This window comes from Aphanomyces invadans, assembly GCF_000520115.1.
Source record: "Aphanomyces invadans strain NJM9701 unplaced genomic scaffold supercont1.13, whole genome shotgun sequence".
NCBI classification, from domain to species: domain Eukaryota; phylum Oomycota; class Saprolegniomycetes; order Saprolegniales; family Verrucalvaceae; genus Aphanomyces; species Aphanomyces invadans.
In genome coordinates, this window is record NW_008580158.1 from 1,206,976 (window position 1) to 1,224,295 (window position 17,320).

At 54.5% G+C, this 17,320-nt stretch overlaps 3 protein-coding genes across 4 annotated transcripts; 2 read left to right on the top strand and 1 right to left on the bottom strand.

Annotated features, from left to right (window-relative positions):
• Positions 1-883: 883 nt before the first annotated feature.
• Positions 884-2,522, top strand: H310_07294. Of its 2 annotated transcripts, XM_008872662.1 has the most exons (4): positions 884-1,111; positions 1,190-1,234; positions 1,285-1,753; positions 1,808-2,522. In XM_008872662.1, the coding sequence occupies exons 2-4, from the start codon at positions 1,218-1,220 to the stop codon at positions 2,462-2,464; spliced, it is 1,143 nt and encodes a 380-aa protein (XP_008870884.1). In that variant the 5' UTR covers positions 884-1,111; positions 1,190-1,217; the 3' UTR covers positions 2,465-2,522. The 2 variants fall into 2 exon arrangements, with proteins under 2 accessions (XP_008870884.1, XP_008870883.1); XM_008872661.1 differs by having other exon boundaries at positions 1,190-1,753; positions 1,808-2,496.
• A 1,983-nt stretch (positions 2,523-4,505) lies between these two features.
• H310_07295 (glutamine-fructose-6-phosphate transaminase (isomerizing)) lies at positions 4,506-6,987 on the bottom strand. Its single transcript, XM_008872663.1, has 3 exons — positions 6,300-6,987; positions 5,927-6,255; positions 4,506-5,874 (listed from the first exon to the last, which is right to left on the bottom strand). The coding sequence occupies exons 1-3, from the start codon at positions 6,940-6,942 to the stop codon at positions 4,747-4,749; spliced, it is 2,100 nt and encodes a 699-aa protein (XP_008870885.1). The 5' UTR covers positions 6,943-6,987; the 3' UTR covers positions 4,506-4,746.
• A 3,709-nt stretch (positions 6,988-10,696) lies between these two features.
• H310_07296 (hypothetical protein) lies at positions 10,697-17,313 on the top strand (the record flags this gene model as incomplete). Its single annotated transcript, XM_008872664.1, has 6 exons — positions 10,697-11,981; positions 12,038-12,273; positions 12,319-13,008; positions 13,059-15,739; positions 15,788-16,616; positions 16,669-17,313. The coding sequence occupies 6 exons, from the start codon at positions 10,697-10,699 to the stop codon at positions 17,311-17,313; spliced, it is 6,366 nt and encodes a 2,121-aa protein (XP_008870886.1).
• Between the last annotated feature and the right edge of the window lie 7 nt (positions 17,314-17,320).

Consider the following 17,320-nt stretch of genomic DNA (forward strand, 5'->3'; position numbering starts at 1 on the left):
GAAAAAACTTCGATCGAAGTTATGGAGGACTTGCGAGAAGGACAGTTCTCAGAAACAGGACTCACGAGAAGGATTTTCTGTGGCCCAACCTTTAATGTTGATGACATCGATCATACAAACGAATAAATGTTGCAAAATTTCACCATCAACAATTTTGTTCCATTTTGAGTATTTCTTTGACGAGTTCGTTTTTGTTGTAGCAGCAGTGTCGGTATGAATTGTTTGTTCATCGCATATCTGTGCTTATCATTGCGGACAAGTTGTTTGCCGATTTCATTTCGGCAAACAACTTGTATACGCTCAACTTCTCACAAGCCATGTCAGACAAGTAAACCTAGCCAGTCAAAATGCAATAATTCCGTTTAAACGATCCCTTGCGATCGCAAATAGGTAACTAACAGTCCGCGACACCTTCGAGAGCACCAGCTCCGGCTTCCACAAATGATAATTACTTTGTGGAGGACTGAATGTAGCGAATAAATTGGAAAAACTTGTGCTTTATACGTGTACAAGGAATAAAACATACTGTAGCAGGCTAAAACTGGTGCCCAAAGTCGCTTGTGCTTGAGACGTCGACATCGCGACTGTCACCACATACAGTAGAGTAGACGTATCACTATCTCCAACTCTTCGACTAGATACAATAGATACCATGGATGCTGCCTCTTCAGCTTGACTGTAAAGTTTGATACCACAGGCGTGGGGCCTGCTTGGAACCATACACACACCGAAGAACTCGAAGGACATCCCGGGGGTGCTTCGTTTTGTCAAATCCTGGAGGATGTCTGACGTAGACGTCGCAGTCGATTTCCTCATGAGCACGACTTCCAGGACACATCACAGGAATACGATAACGCTGGAGCTGTCAATTTCTAAATTTGGACTTGAATTGCCTGACTTGGACTGTGGCCAGCCCTCTAGCTGGTCGATGGCAGACACAACCCGCGCCGTCGGCCTCCACAAAAGCGCCCATGTCCTGCCACGAGATGTCTTCAAGACGTTCGTGCGCCTCGAAACTAAAGTCGACTGGCGCGTGTCGGAAAACGAGGTTGCCCATCAGCTGAACCTCCCCCCCACCTACGTGGACCCAGTCGTGCCGTTGGCATCTCAGGTGCCCAAACTTCATGGATCGTTTGGCGTGGCAGCAGCAGAAGCCCCATTTCGATTCGACTAACGTGTACGTGCGTAGTTTGTCGGCCCAGGACCTGGCGAGTACGATGCCGTGCCTTCACCGGTGACTGGCCCAAACTCGAGCTCCCCCCTGACGTCGTCGTTTTCGACCAGGACGAGGCGGCAGCTCTTGTTTGAGCCGCAATTTGTCAAGCCACGTGAAACTTTCCGCGAGGGCCCTTTCAGCCAGTCGACCCCCACGTTGCCCCGCCCTTTGCCAATGGTCGATTCCCACCTAGTCCATCACCGCACTGCGCCGCCACCGAAGCTGCATCGACGGAAGAATGCGCTACGACAGCCCATTCCCCGCCTCACTCAACTGCTATCGTCCACCAAACCCAGTGTCGATCCTGCTATCATTTCGTACACGTTCCCTCGCGGCCACCGCACAGACTTCGTCGCGTACTCTACCCCCGCCAACGTGAGCGCGGCGACATATGACCCTCGGCCAGATTGGGCCGAAGAAGCAGAACCACCACGTGTGGTCGTCGGGTTTCGGTCATCGGTTGCCCGTATGCCGGACTGGATGGCAAACCCAGACGTGTTGGCACCAGCAGATAGGTACCGCAAGTGCGTCGTCGTGGTTCGTCCAGCTGTCCCTGGTCTTGCTGCAAGTCATGGATTTTTTGGGTGGTAGGAGCGACGCAAAGTGTTCGACACTGCACCACGTGACAATACCGACAAGAAAGATGGAAGTCACGGCGAAATTGGTTTGGACGACCTTCGAGGGCAACCACGACCACATTTTGATCCGTTTGAATGGCTGAGAAGCCAGCCCGACGGACCAGAGAAGGTGAGAGCGCTGACAATGCGCCTTGTCGAGCTCACGGCCACCGACTCGTCGCCACCGACGAATCGTCAACACCATGCCGATGGAACGGTGCCAGCTACACGTGATGACGACGGAGACACAGATTCGTCTGCGGAAGATGGTCGTGCGAATCCCATCGCCATCACCATCGTCCTTCCCGCAGGGCTCACGCTCACATACCGGGTGTTGGCTACACGTACGGTCGCGAGCCTCAAGAACGCCATTGCAAAGAAACTCTCGACCACACGAACGCGCGAGACGAGGCTCGTGCCGGACGGGATCGTCGTGCCAGCAATGTTGAGTTTGTACTTGCAAGGACAAAAGCTCGCCGACTCGAATGCCCTCGGTGACAGCGGTGTGCACGACCGGTCTAGTCTCGTATGCACGATCCACACTCGACAGAGTTCCCCCGTTAGAAGAGTGAGTACAAATTCGAGTCGAGTGGTCGCCACCTCCCGCCCTGGCGAAAGTAGACAAGCGTAACCGCCTGAATCTCACGGTCGGTTTCAAGTGAGTGAAACGGCTAGTGTGGCTCGCCGCGGAATGCCGCCGATCGACGTGGAAGGGCGACGCCTGGCGACCTTCTATGTCCTGCACCACATGCACAACGCAACGCATGTGCAGATCCCTGAGACGGCCTTCATTGACGACGAAGGCGTGATGGTGGACTGGTACTTTGTCATGCAAGCGGAGCAGGTACCTGTCGTCTTCGACTCGTGTGTCCACGTGTCGAACCGACGCGGACTCGTTAGGTGGTGCGGAAAAAGAAGAAAATCCAGCACACCAACGTCATGTTGTTCGAGTTGCGTTTGCAGGAACTCGCGGCGACGCGACACGCAAGTGACATCGCCGTGCACTGGGACGACTCGATCAACGTCTTGAACGAAGCGGCGCTTGACGCGCTCGTGCGAACGCTGTGCGTGCGCGAGTCCAACATGCTCGCGTTGAACCCCACTCTGAGCATCTCTCGCCAATATGGAGCCGGGCGATTCTGCCTCCAGGAGTTGCAGCCCCCCCGTGGGAACCTGCGGTATGTCACGCGCTTTGCGTCGCAGCCCAAGACTGTTGGCGTGATTCAAACACACTACACACGTTCGCTGGAGGTCAGTCACATCAGCCAAGACCAAGCACCCCCCGACGTAAGGACCACTGCGGAAAGGGCATTTGAATCAACTGGGGCGTTAGATCGAAGCGATCCTTCGACAGAGCGTGATGCAAGTCGTCGAGCACCTGCGCACCCAGCGAGATGTCATGGTGGACACGATGACGCTCGAGTGGGTGTTCGCAACGCCGCCGGGCAGCCGACGGGATGTGCCGTGTTTGATCGGCGCCCAACACATACGAGGGATGGACGCGACCCCCGACAACCCCAAAACCGAGCCGTTTACAAAACTCAAGCGCGAGTTGGAGGACCTGCGCCTGCCTACGAAAGTAGACGGTCCAACGGCAGTGCATCCCCGACAGGTGTGCATGGTGATCCTAACGATACATGGCACGCTCGACGGAGCGCTCGAGTAGAATGTGTGCCGACATTGCCGTGATCCGCGCGAAGTTGAGTTGAGCAAGGAGCTTGTGAAAACACAGACATCGCTGCGGCAGGCGCTGACCCAAGTAAGAGCGCACATGATGTACGGACACGACGGCGCTGGAGTTGACATCATGGATGGCGTAGCTGCAGCATGCCCAAGAGCAACTCGAGGCCAGTCGCGCGGAAACGACCGCTTTCCAGAAGAAGGCGGCCGTACGTTTGAGCTGCATCGATGGGCGGTGACTCCACCTGTCGTTGCGTAGGACTTGGACGTGACTGTGCATGAGCTCCACAACCAGCTCAAGGTAGCTCCGTCGTTCCGAATGTTGAATGGCTGCCGTAACATCTTCGAAACACTTGTAGCGGGAGGGTTCCCATGCCAAGGCGACAATTCAGGCGTTGCAGCACCAGCTAGAAGCTCAGACATTGCTCATTCAAGACTCGCAGGACAGCATCGCGCAAGCCCACCTCGCCACGACCGACATGGCTGCTGCGCTAGCTGACGTGAGCGATTCCGTCGCCACGTGCAGGACGCTGACAAGAGTTGTTGATGCGCCAGGCACAGCGACAGCTTGCGGAAGCCCGTGTGGAGGCCCAGGCCCAAGTCGTCGCGCTGCAGAACGAAGTAGTATGTGGCTCTTTCATGGACGTAAGCATGGCAGTTGATTGACCCGTTCGAGTAGAAGCACCAAGACGACGCCGTTCGCAACGACCGAGAAACCCTATGTACTTGTTTCATGGGGCTGTCATAGCATGTTAACGTGTCTGTGGCTAGCTCCACCAAGCAAACGCGCGGCTCCGAAAAAGAGACATGGAACACGACGAGGCTCGATATCTGCATGACGTTGGACTGTCGCCGACAAAACGCAACGAACCTGCCGCAGCGCTCGGGATTCAGGTCGCAGCATCCCAGAGCGACGGCCGCCAACGTTGACGGAAGCGAGTCGTTTCTGAGCCATCCATGCTCTCGTTCATGTACTAGGAGAAGCGACTGGGAAAGACCAACACATCGTGGACGCTGCACCGTCGAACGAGCCGCACACATGTAAATTGTACATACAACTGCTTCCTTTCGCAACAATCCAGGCAAAGCTATTCAAAGAGACGTTGTGATGGTGGCTTCCGGGTGCCGTCGATTCGAATGCAGCGAGCCGTCCCGACCGACGAGATGCTTCAACACGACGCAATTCGACACAAGTACATGCTTAGATGTCGAGCCTGGGACGTCCAGACAAACTTAGTCGACTGTGACGGCCTTGGCCAAATTACGCGGGACGTCCGGGTTAATGCCACGCTTCACAGCGAGTTCGTACGCAATCAGTTGGAGAGGAATGCTCGCCAAGAGCGCGGTCATCGGGCCGTTGTTCGGGATCGGGATGATCGCGTCCGCAATGCCTTGGCACATGGCCGGATTGTCTGTGATGACAATCGTGTACGCGCCGCGGGCGCGGACTTCTTCCGCCGCCGTCTTCATGAGGTGGCCATGTTCGTCGTCCAACACGACAAGAATGATAGGAGTCGAGCCAAACTGACCTTCCTTGTCTTCAATCAACGCGAACGGGCCGTGCTTGAGCGCCCCGCCAGAGTACCCCTCCGCATGCAAGTACGTAATCTCCTTGATCTTCAACGCGCCTTCGTACGCAATCGGTTCGCCGTAGCCTTTGCCCAGCACGAACAAGTGTTCGCTCGGCAAGAGCTTCTGCGCCACCTCGACGCATTGCGCGCGGGTGCGGAGGGCCATACCAATCGTGATGGGAAGGCGGTGAAGCGACTGAATCAGCTCATCCAACTTGGATCGGTTCACCGCTGACTCGGGTCGGTTCTGCGCAAACCAGGCCGCAATCAAGCCCATGACAGTGACTTGGGTCACAAACGCCTTGGTCGAAGCAACAGCGTTTTCACGGCCCGCATTCAAGTACACGCCGCACTTGGTCGTGCGCGCAATGAGAGACCCGACGGCGTTGACGACGGAGAACATGGGCATTTCCTGCGCACCTTGCAACTGGAGCACGCGGTGGACGTCCTTGGTCTCGCCCGACTGAGATACAACCAACAGACCGCCGTCGTGACGTGGCAACCGTTCGTTTGTGCACTCACCGGCATCTTCTGTTGATACCGAGTCAAAAGCCCCCAGTGTTCGCATGATCTTGGCACCGTACTTCCCAGCGTTCAGCGACGTGCCGCAGGCGGAAATCAGCAAGTGCTTGATCTTGAGCATCTTTTCCTTCTCTGCTTCCAATCCACCGAGGTACACGTGGTCATCTGAAACGCGGCCGCCGTACCCGAGCGACGACGCGACGGCTTTGGGCTGCTCCATGATTTCACGGATTGTCCAGTGCGGGAACGGTGCTGGAGACAAGCGGACCTGCGTCGTCACGGTCGAATCAAGGCTGAAGTGTTCAAGGGCAGACGCCTACCTTGACATCAGGAGCCGTGCCCAAACGACTGGTGGGGAAGCGTTGCAACGTGGTGAGGTCGTCGGGGTGCTGAGGGTTCAATTCGGCAGTATCTGCCTTCACGACGGCCACTTCACCGTCTTGAAGCGACAAGAAACGCTTTGTGTGGCGCGTGAATGCCGTCGTCTCGGACGCAATATACATCGAGTTCGAGCCATACCCAATGCACAAAGGCGACCCGTTGCGAGCAACGATGACTTTGCCCGGCTCGTCACGCGCCATGACGCAAATGCCCCATGTTCCTTCCAGACGACCCAAAGCCAAGCGGGTAGCAGTCAAGCAGTCCGCGCCTACGAAGTCGTGGTGAAAATGCAGTGTCAGTGAATTCTCGGACCTTCGCTCATGATTTGACCAATGAGTTGGGCAATGACTTCTGTGTCAGTCTGGGACGAAAACTGCACACCAGCTTCAAGCAATTCGTTCTTGAGCTCGTTGTAGTTGGTGATCGTGCCGTTGTGTACGACAGCCACACGTTTGTTCTGGTCCATGTGCGGGTGGGAGTTTTCGTCCGTCTTGCCGCCGTGCGTAGCCCAGCGAGTGTGCGCAATACCGACTGTGTTGTTTGCATGTTGGTCCTTGGTTTCACGCAACAGGTTGATCGAGTCGGCTGTGCCTTGCACCGACGCAAACTTGGTCACCGTAATGGGCGCGCTCCCATCATGCTTGGTCGTCGCCATGCCCGCGGAATCGTACCCGCGGTTCTGCAGAATCGTCAAACCTTCAAGCAAAAAATTGTTGGCATCTTGGTGCTTGCTCACGACACCCACAATGCCACAGTTGTCGGTTTGGGTCATGGATGCACCTCCCGCAAGGAGAAGAGCAGCGGCGCCAAGGCCATAACCCACCCAGGCATTGTCATCGGTGGCGGCCTTGGACGAGAAGGCACGCGTCGCCATGGTCGGCAAGAAGGACGAAGCCGGCTGGCGGAGAAGAGATGGGGGCGCTCGAGAGCGGAGGAGTCGACCGACGTGGAACATGATGGGTCAGCGGCAAAACGAACACTGGTGGGGAGGGAAATATGGGCCGTAACGTCTTTGAAGATATGCTCCGGATACAGGAATTTCGTATCCGATTTTTTCTGCTGGAATAAAATTTGGTGGGATGACGATGTACAGTTCGCTGGAATAAAATAAATGAGAATCTCAGGAATTAAGACAGCTGTGACGGTGGCGCCACAGAGGCGTGCCATTGCATGGATGGGACAAACATCCGGTTAAGTGTGATCTTTTGGATACAATTGGGGTGACATACGACTTTGCCTATATTTTCCTCTTATGCTTATGGAATATTGCTTCTGCAAGTTCTTCCGTTAGAAATTAAAACTAGTTCAATTGCATTTGTAAGTATATCAGTCACATGTTACATTTAAAGGAGTTTTATACAAAGTAGAAGATATGAAGACGTACTTGACAGGACAGTAGTGACGATGAAAAACACGGAGGATTTTCCCCAGTTGAGATTCCTCCCACGGAAATCCGTCGACCTGCAGACACTTCCACGTGGCAGATCACCACAGCATTCGCCATTGTTCCCAGGGTATCAGTCACACGCTTGCTGGTGAATTCATTCCGTGATGCTACGTGGCGGCGATGAGAGGCTGTTTGCCCATCCAGGAGAAGATTCTGTGGCATGGGCAGGCCCTCCATGACATACGGTCTGGAGTATGAGGTTCACGTGCCGGTGCAACGTGGCTGGACGAAGTGGATATAAGGTTGGCACCACGTATTCAACAGTCGCGACTCGCATGAGCGCGGCGGTACATGCAAAGGATGCTGTGCGTATCGAAAGGCTGTCTCTTTGGACGTGGTAAAAACTACTATCAGGGAGTCGCTCCATATTTTCGCAGGAACAATTGAATGTCAAAGCGTCCACCCACCACGTTCTATTCGACTACTCTTTCGAGAGCAATGGAACGACTATCCGACACAGGATGCTTCCGTCCCAATTCTCTTGATCTGGCTGTACATGGTCCTGGAATGAGATGATAATATTGCATAGGACTCATGGAAGATGAGGTCTGGAATTGTGTGCCAGTGCGTCTGTCAAAGAAGAGTCCACTCGAGGACATAAAACTCCAATAGATAGTTGTTAAATCGAAGACAGTGCGTTGCTGCCATCTCGAAATCCTCCGTGCCGCTTGCATAAACCACGGGACTGCGATGAATTCTTGCATCCCTCGACACCACATCGACGCCCTAGAGGTCCAGCAACGTTAGAGAAGAGTAGACGATAGTTGGGGCATTGCGTACCGCCTCCGTGCTTGATACACAGTCCGCCACCTTGGTCACTTCGCGGACAGTCAAAGACACTACACCGCTTGCCACCACCATGCCGCTTGCATAAGCCCTTTGAACGGGCGCCTTTGGTACATTCGGGGTATGTGCATACGAACAAATCTCCCACTTTTGCTCGCGATATTGACGTTTTGTTGCGGTCATGTGCAGGTGTTTCATCCGCCCACTCCTTGAAGTGGGTCGTGCACAAACCCTTGGTGACGTTTGTGGCGGCTTTCGTGCACCCCGTGACTTGGCAAAACACGAACACTGGAGAGCGTTTGCCTGATCGCCGCCTCGACCTTTCATGGACGCTCGTGTCATCCATCGGGATCTGCGATGTCCTGCCTTGTGTTGGCGAACTCACATGCTGTTTTTCCATCGAGCCATCCGTGGTACTCACCTCCCATGATGGACTTGGTAACGTATGATAGTCTTGTGCCGATGGAAGATATGCTGATGGTCCCTTATCGCTAGCAAACCGTTGCTCGGCCATGATAGTATGCCCGGTCGCGCCTGGCGAATGAAATTGAGCTGCATGGGGTAGAGTTGATGCGTATCCGTCGAGGGCAGTGTTCTTCAGGATAAGCATGCTCAGAGCCACAGTGTGCACATCATGCGAATCCGCTTTAAATTCCATAACGCAAGAAGGCTTGGTGTGGGGTTGGTCGACCTTCACAGCATCTTCCAACGGCGCGATGTTCGCTGGTGCGCCACTCATGCTCTCCCGCGAAAGTGAATGGTTGTATCTTTCTTCGCAGAAAGTACAAACCGTACGTACTTTTCGTACAATAGCGTACAAACTTCCTTTTACATTGCAATTTAGACCAAATTGTACAAACACAATTGTATTTATACGTACAAGTCCTCCTTTGTACGCTTTATCTTTGAGTTTGTATTTAATACCAACATGAAGGCGTTTGGCGGCGATGTCCTTTTTCTGCTGTGAAACCTGCGACGAGGTTGTTTGGATCAACACCGTTTTTTCATTCACACGATGGCAATTCGAAGCACGGGGCTTGGATTGGTGAAGCATACACTGCCACAACATTGTTGCCTGTTGTGGTATCGGAGTATTTTGACGATTGTGAACACGCTGAGGATACACCAAGGGTCATGGAGGAAAACAACGGAGATACCCGTGCAGTCTAGCCGTGCACTACGAATGATTGTATCGTGAAGTGCGAGAGTCATTGTAGAGACGAGCCTCCCAGTGATCTTGCTATGCGCGTGTGGGTATTCTTACGACCTCCTGTTGAATCAACCCTGGACCGTCGAATGTGGAGACGACATACCCCCGTGAGTCTTGCACAATCCACGAGACTGTGAAGAATTCTTGCACCCATCAACACAACAACGTTTTCCTAGGAATGCACAAGTAGCTGTGGGTCTCAACATTGCACATACCACCCCCGTGCTTGATGCAATATCCTCCACCTTGATCGCTTCGGGCACAGTTGGGGATAGAACACCTTTTTCCACCTCCATGGCGCTTGCATAAACCCTTTGACCGAGATGACTTGTCACAGCCAGGCATTTGACAGGGCTTGATGAATGTGCCAGGTCGTTTCTTTACACTAGATTTGCTTTGTTTGATCATTGAGCTCATGCTTGAAATTCCTTTGGCTGTGCCAGCGCGACTTTTCATTCTTTTGATAGGAGGTGTAGGTTCAATATCATCGTCTTGGAGCTTGATTGACAATATTGATGTAAATAATGCACGCTGATCAGAGCTCCGATATCCATACGTGATCGTGGGACTCATGCGTTTGCTTTAATTTTGCCTTTCGAAACAGCGGGGTCCGTTGTGGTGCAATCGACAATTGATCCACATATGTTGGATGCAATGCGCTTGGATTAGCATCCGACATGGAATCCTATTGATGCTTTCGGCTCAAATAATGCAATTTGTTGAAGTACCTTCACTTGATCGCCATACAAAAGGACGCTATCGTCTCCCTGATGGTTGGGTTCTGTATGAGCGGGGACCAGCAAAGTGCTCATTTCCTGACTGTTTGCAATATCTCGCTGCGATAGCCTTGTCATGTAGAGGCATTGGCTCGAAAATACATCGTTGTAGCACAGCTGTAAGCCGAGAGTCTTGTCTTGGCTGCCATCTTCTTGGTCAAGAGGAATGCCAATAACATAGTCCTTGTCATACGAAATATTCGATACGTCTGCAAGTTGGCCCATGTCGTCCCACACGTCAACCCATGATGAAGGTAAGTTGTCTCCTTTGTACGCTGAAAATGGCGATAGATTTCCTGTGCTTGATGGCAATGAGCAGTGCATCTCCTCTTCTATCCACGACGCTTCAAATTCAAATATGGGATTTCGCGCGCTTTCCAGTGATCCGGATACAGAAAGGGCATGGATTCCACTTTTCCATCCCATCCGGAAAATATACCGTTTCGTATTGTCAAGCGGAAACCGTCAAACCGCTCTGGCGTCGCGGCGGATGGTGCGTCTTGCAGCATGGGTGTGCTCTATCGTCGGGGCTCTACTGGGATCGTACATGGTCGAAGCTGAGACGTTATTTGGCCTTAGTGGTGGGTATTCCTCGATCATGCAACCGTACGAAGTGACATGCACGACGGGGATCTGTGGGACTCTAAATGTCGTGCTCTCCATCACCCGAACGCCCTCTGCAGCGATGGTTAACCTCGACACTGTCATGGTGTCGACTCGTCCATACATCATTTCCTCGCTCTCTGCAAATGCCACCATAGATTACACTCCGCTGTCAAACTATCTTGTCGTGTTCAACCCTGGTGACAGCATCAAGACGATTACCGTTGCCGTCCTCACATCCGGTGTGTATGCCCAAACGTCCTACTTTGAAGTGTACTTGAGTACACCCTCCGCGGGTACGTCCATCGATTCGGCGCGTGCGAACTCGTTTGTGGCCATTCTTGGATCTGTTGGTTCATTTTCCTTTGCAAGCAACAACTTCACGTTCTTGGAGACCGAAGGGACTGTTCAAATCCCAATTGTTCGAACCGGGGGTGTTTCCGGGGCTGTGACGTTGCAATACGTTCTGGAGGACCCAGAGCTGACGACGGCGATTATGGGAACCAACTTTGTACTTGACAGTCCTGTCGTTGAATTTGCCGACGGGCAAACAATGGCCAACTTGACTGTCAACATCGTCCATACACCGGCGTACGAGTACTATAGCATGTTCTTTGTGCTCGAGTTGATGCCTCCCGCCGATCGGGGACAGCTCGGTAATGTCTCCTTGTCTCGAATTATCATTGCGGATGCGGGGGATGCCGGAATCTTTGAATTCTCAACTCCGTCCATCATTTGCCGCGAAGACAACGGAACGGCCACCGTTTGGATCAATCGTACTGTGGGCATGTCGACGTCGGCGGTGGCCCCAGTCACGCTGACGGTGGAAACAGTTGCGGGCGGCAATGCAACTGAAGGAAGCAGCCGGGCATACGACTACCAACACGCGAGTCAAATCATGAGTTGGGCAGACGGCGAGACAGCCAAGAGCTTCAGCGTGACGATTTTCAACAATGCAGACTACGAACCAAAGCTCAAAAGTGTTTGGATCCAGCTCACGGCTGTGTCAGGCGGGGCCATGATCGCCGCCTCTCGCAACATGACCGTCGTGTATATCGTCGATGATCGCGATGCCGGTACTCTGAGCTTCACTACATCCAACTATTCTGTGTCCGAAGACGCGGCGACCGTGACTCTGTCGTTGCTGCGCACAGGAGCGTTCGACCCTGACGGTGAGTCACCTGTTTCGGCAATTATGACGGTGGTGCCGAAATCAAGAGGAAAATAGGCATCAATACGTACACGAGCGGCAGCGTCACCGTCGACGTATTGACGTACAGTGGCGTAGTCATGCCCGGCTTGTCGCTCACCGAGGACGGGTTCGACTACGGCGTTGTGACGGACCTGCGATGCACCCACGTGAGTCCGTGCACGGCAGTGGCAGGCCAGCACTACACGGCCATGCCCGTGACTACGTTGACGTTTGCAAGTGGCGAGGCGTCCAAGTCCATCAACATTCCGATCGTACGTTGTTTCGATACAATGCGTGGTTGATTACCATTGAATTAGCACAACAACGACCTCTACGAAGCGCCAAATCGCGTGTTTAAAGTTCTGTTGCGCAATGTCCAAGGTGGTGCACACATTGGTCTGGACTACGAGCACCCCGCAGAATGGAATCCGAGTTTGCTAGAATTGGATCGCATGCCACAGCTCGTGCCAAACTTTATCAGCGCCATTGTAACGATAGAAGACGATGGCGACCCCGCCGTTCTCATCACGAAAGCCAGTCTGTCCACGTCCGAGCTTGGCCAAACTGACACGTACTCGATCAAGCTGAATTCGATCCCCACTTCCCCCGTCGCCGTCTCCCTCAGCGTACACAACCCCCAAGTAACAGTGTCGTCCTCGCAAGTCGTTTTCACACCTTCCAACTGGAACGTACCCCAAAGCATTTGCGTCTCGGCAACTGATGACAGCGTTGCCCAAAGCATCCACGTCGTGCACGTCACCCACGCCACGGCAAGTACAGACCCTCGGTACAACGGCGGGGTGCGTCAAACATTAGCCGACTCGGGGGTCGTGTATGGTCGCAAGGTGTACACGGAGACGCTTGGAGATTACGAGCAAGGCAACGACCAACATGCATTTGAGTGGGATGCTTCGGAATTTGGAGTCCTATCTGCCCCCGCGTCGCCCATCCTGAACGTATTTGTGCTCGACAACGATTTTGCGTCAATTCTGGTCATTCCTGAGCAGGTTGTTGTGCGCAGTTCCAACCACCGCGTTCTCAATGTTGGCTTTGGTAGAATCGCCACACGACAATGGGGCCATCCAACTTTGTCTGCGCCAGGAAGAACGGTCACGTAGCGGCTGTGACCCTCGCGTTGTCGAGCAAACCGGCAGCAACTGTGACATTGTCGCTCGTACCCACGAGTCCGGATGTTGAGGTGACCCCCCTCACTGTGACGCTGACCCCAGGGACGTGGCGCTCGGGTGTTGTTGTCGCGGTCACATATTCTGGCTCGGTGATGACCACAAGCCGAGTCGACATATCGAGCGCAAGTGCAGACTCGTTCTATGCTGCCAAGACGTCATCGTTCTTCGTCGAGGGCTTTCCAGGTGCAGGCGTCGTCCTGAACAAAGCGACGGAAACGTATCATGAAAATGGAACGGATGCGTTCGTGGATTACGATGTGACGATCGTCGCCGAGCCCATGCACTGGGAAGTCGGAAATGCCTCCGCCGCCGTTCCGTACACGCACAACGTTGGTCCAGTACATGACGTCAGCGCCGTCAAGTCATCCGCAACAATATCGTTGGTCAATGGCCCAGTCCTGTTTGCTGCCACCAACAGTTCCGAAAGTACAACTTCGTCCAGTGTGCAAAAAGTGGCGTTTTTGCGATTTCCCCGTGGGCGTGACGTGGTTGACCGCACGGGAAGTCCTCGCGTGGGCCTGGCACTGCTGCGACTGTATCGTCTGGGTGGGGGCGACAACCGTGGCCTTGGAGGTGTCCAAGTCGGCGTCTTTCGTCCCCCCACTCCGTCTGCGTGGAACGAAACGTCTTGTGATGCGGAATGCGTTGCCACTCTCCTCCCCGCGACAAACCCGTTTGGCTTTGTCCTTCCGACCGCGCTTTCTGGAACAAGCAACATCGTGCCCGAGGGCTTGTTCAATGCGTCCCAAAATACTTACGTCACATCCCCGGGGTGGGTCGACATTGATGTGACTGCCGCGTGGAACACGAACGCTACCGACCTCACAGACATCACTTTTGCCGTGCTGGCGCTCCGCAACACGCCATTTATCTACGACAACGTGGACGAGATGGAATTTGCCTCCAGCGACCACCCAAACGAATCGTTGAGACCGTACGTTCAACTCACTGCCTCCGGTTTCGTGAATGTCGCGCGAAGTGGAGCAGCGTCGCAGAGCTCTGGGAGTGTCAATGCTTCCCAAGTTCTCGACGTTGGCTCAACTCTCTTGGAGCGGGATGCGTGGTGGATGGTCCACTGGAAGGACGTTCGCTTTATTGAGTCGATCGTCCTCAGCGCGGTTGTTCCAGTACCGCAATCGTCGACCATTTCGCTATCTTTGGTCCACGATGGCACCTCCGTCGCAAACACATCGATGTCTCTTGTGACAACGAGCCCCTTCGAGCCCGTTCAATGGACATGGCATGTTCATGGCCAACGCGGTGCCGTCGATCCGTTTTCATCATTTCTTCCCAACCTCACAGCCCCGGTCGAAGCCACGACGTTTCGTATCGACTCTCACGCTTCCTCTTTGACACTGTTGTCAGTTCAGGTGTTTCAAATCCCGATGGCAGCCTCCAGAGTCGTCATCGGGGGCTACCTCCCTTCCCCCAGCACCCTTCTTCCTGGTCTGAACGAGCTGCACATGACTGCAGACGACCCGATCGTCGCCGACCACCGCCCGTGCACATCATCCGACATTTGCCGCAACGAGCTACTCTTTACGTCGGGACAGTGGCAGGATCCACAAACCGTCCATGTCTCCGTGCTCAACAACGACGTTGCCACAGGACCGCGAGTCGTGGGAATCTCCCACATGTCGTTGAGCAGCGACGTGGACTACGATAGCCCCCAAGTAGGTTTCTGTACCACAAGTGCGTGCACGTCATCGTTGCAGACGACGTTATCGCTCTCCATTCTCGACGACGACAAAGCTGGAGTTGTTGTTTCTACAGCTAGCGTTCAGTTGATCGAAGGCGCGTCGGTGTTTCCCGGAGCTCCGGTCCCGATTACCATCGAGCAGTGGCATGTGTCGAATGGCACGATCTGTAGCTGGAATGCGCAGACCCGAGAGAGCACGTCGTGCAGAGGCGTTTTCAGCGGAGCTCCTTTTACGGTTTGTCTCGCGCCGTCGTCCCCGTTGTTCTCGAATGGATCGGCATGGATATTCTTGCCGCTGGAGCAACCGCAGCCCACGTTCCAGTTGCGAGAAGTGCGCCTCGAACTGCTGTCGGGTTCTGTCCGAGTACCCAAGACGGTGAGCCTGTGGACAAGCGGCACGTCAACTCGCGATGTGTCGATGTGGACGCTGTTGGCCCGCCAAGCGATCCCGTTTGGAAAAACGTCCATTCGGTTTGCAGATTTTGCCACCGTGGTCTTGCCTTTCCTTGCTGTACACATCGAAGCGTCATATGACGTGGCGACCAACTGCACCGACATATCGTCGATTCAACTGTGGGGCGATGTCCGCCGCCGCGATGTCTCTGCGGTGTACGAAACCCGCCTCTCCAAGACACACCAAAATGGAGAAAGCGCGTCCATCGCAGTGCGATTGCTGAGCGAGCCCCTTGCCGAAGTGATCGTGTTCCCGATCACAACGTCGCCCGACCTCGTCGAGTATGACAGTCGAAACCTGTCTCAAAACGCTGCCTCCCTTCGACAAGTCGTGGGCAATGTCTACAGCTACGCTTCGTACAGCGCGATTCTTCCCACCGCGTTGCACTTTAACGCCTCGTACGAACCCCCGCACTCCATCAACCCTTCACGTTGTGTTGTAACTAGGACTTGGAACGTAACACAGTACCTTGTCCTCGCTGCCGTCGACGACAATGTCCACGTTGGGAATCGCACGAGTGCGTGCATCTACACAACGTCGAGCGCCGACGCCACGGCTTCGTTCCAACAGTCCACAGTGTCTTTGTCAGTCTCGATCCTTGACACGTCTGCGCTCCCCCTAGCACATCAGTACAACTCGACGTCGTTTGTCGTATCTGACTCAATTGCACGCGATCCGTCCTGGCCATATCACGTCATCTCATCACAAACGTCGCAGGGGTCTATCGTCGTAACAGCGGCGATTACCGAAGACGACATGCCCGGGATCACGGTCACGCCGTCGCCACTCGAAGTGGTCGAAAACAGCGCGCAACCGTTCAACTTTTCCGTCGTGTTGGACTCGCAACCCACGGCCACGTTAACCCTCGAGATGTCGGTCGGGTTGTTGCTTCCGTCGGCCCAAGCGAACCTGGTGTCGCTGCAGCCAACGTCGCTGACGTTCTCCCCTGCTACGTGGTATGTTCGCCAATACGTGTACGTGTCGGTGCCGTACAAGGCCGGCTTCGAAGGCAACGAATCGTCAACTGTGCGCTACGCCCCGACTGTGCCAAAGAAACAGTCGGAGTTGATCGTCGAGTTCACCGCGACAACCGGAGACGTCACGTACCACGGACTCCATGTTGGCACGAACGATCGGATGTCCGTGGCGTGCCGTGCCAACGGGATCCCGCTCATTGTCGACGACATTGACACGGGCTGCAAAGAAGGGTTCGAATACACGTGCGCCAACGACCAGCCGTGCGCACGAAGCCCCGTGTTTGGAGATCGATGCAACGTATGTTCTGCATGACGTCCCGTGTAGCCATCGTCTCAATGTGCATGTCTAGTGTTCGAACATATACGGCATGCGCGATTGCGCTGGAGTATGTGCAAGCGACTCGGAATGCTCGTTCAGTCGACTTGATATCGTCGTGTCGTGCCTGCTGCCGTCCACTTTTCCTGGCGCCTCTCTCGCGGCGTGTACGGCTCCTGCATCGTTTGTTCCGTTCAACTTTGTCACCGCCGTGCATTCGATCCTTGTGTCGCTCGAATTCACGGCCACGGACGGGACGACGTACGCCAAGATGGCTTCCCGCACTGGGTTTGACACCAGTCTGTACATTGTTCGGGCCGACCCGATTCTCCACCCGGAATCTGGTGTTCCGTCGATGCTGGTCACTGTGGATGTGGCGGATGCAGGGCCGACCTTTGTGGCCGCCGCCAAGTTGCAAGCACTGTTCAAGGACGGATTCATGGCTCAAGCTCCGCTATTCGTCACATCGCTCCATCGCGTGGCTGTGATGCCGCGCACTGCGAGCGCGTCGATTGTGTTGTGGGTATTTGTCGGGCTCATGTCGGTCGGTGTCGTGGCAGGGGCAGCGTTCATCGTTCGCCAACGCAACGTGAAGCTGCCCCATCCGCTCATGGTGGCTCCACAAGACGGGCACGACCCGCGGGACCTCATCCATGACACGATGCCCCTGACAAGGTGACCATCGT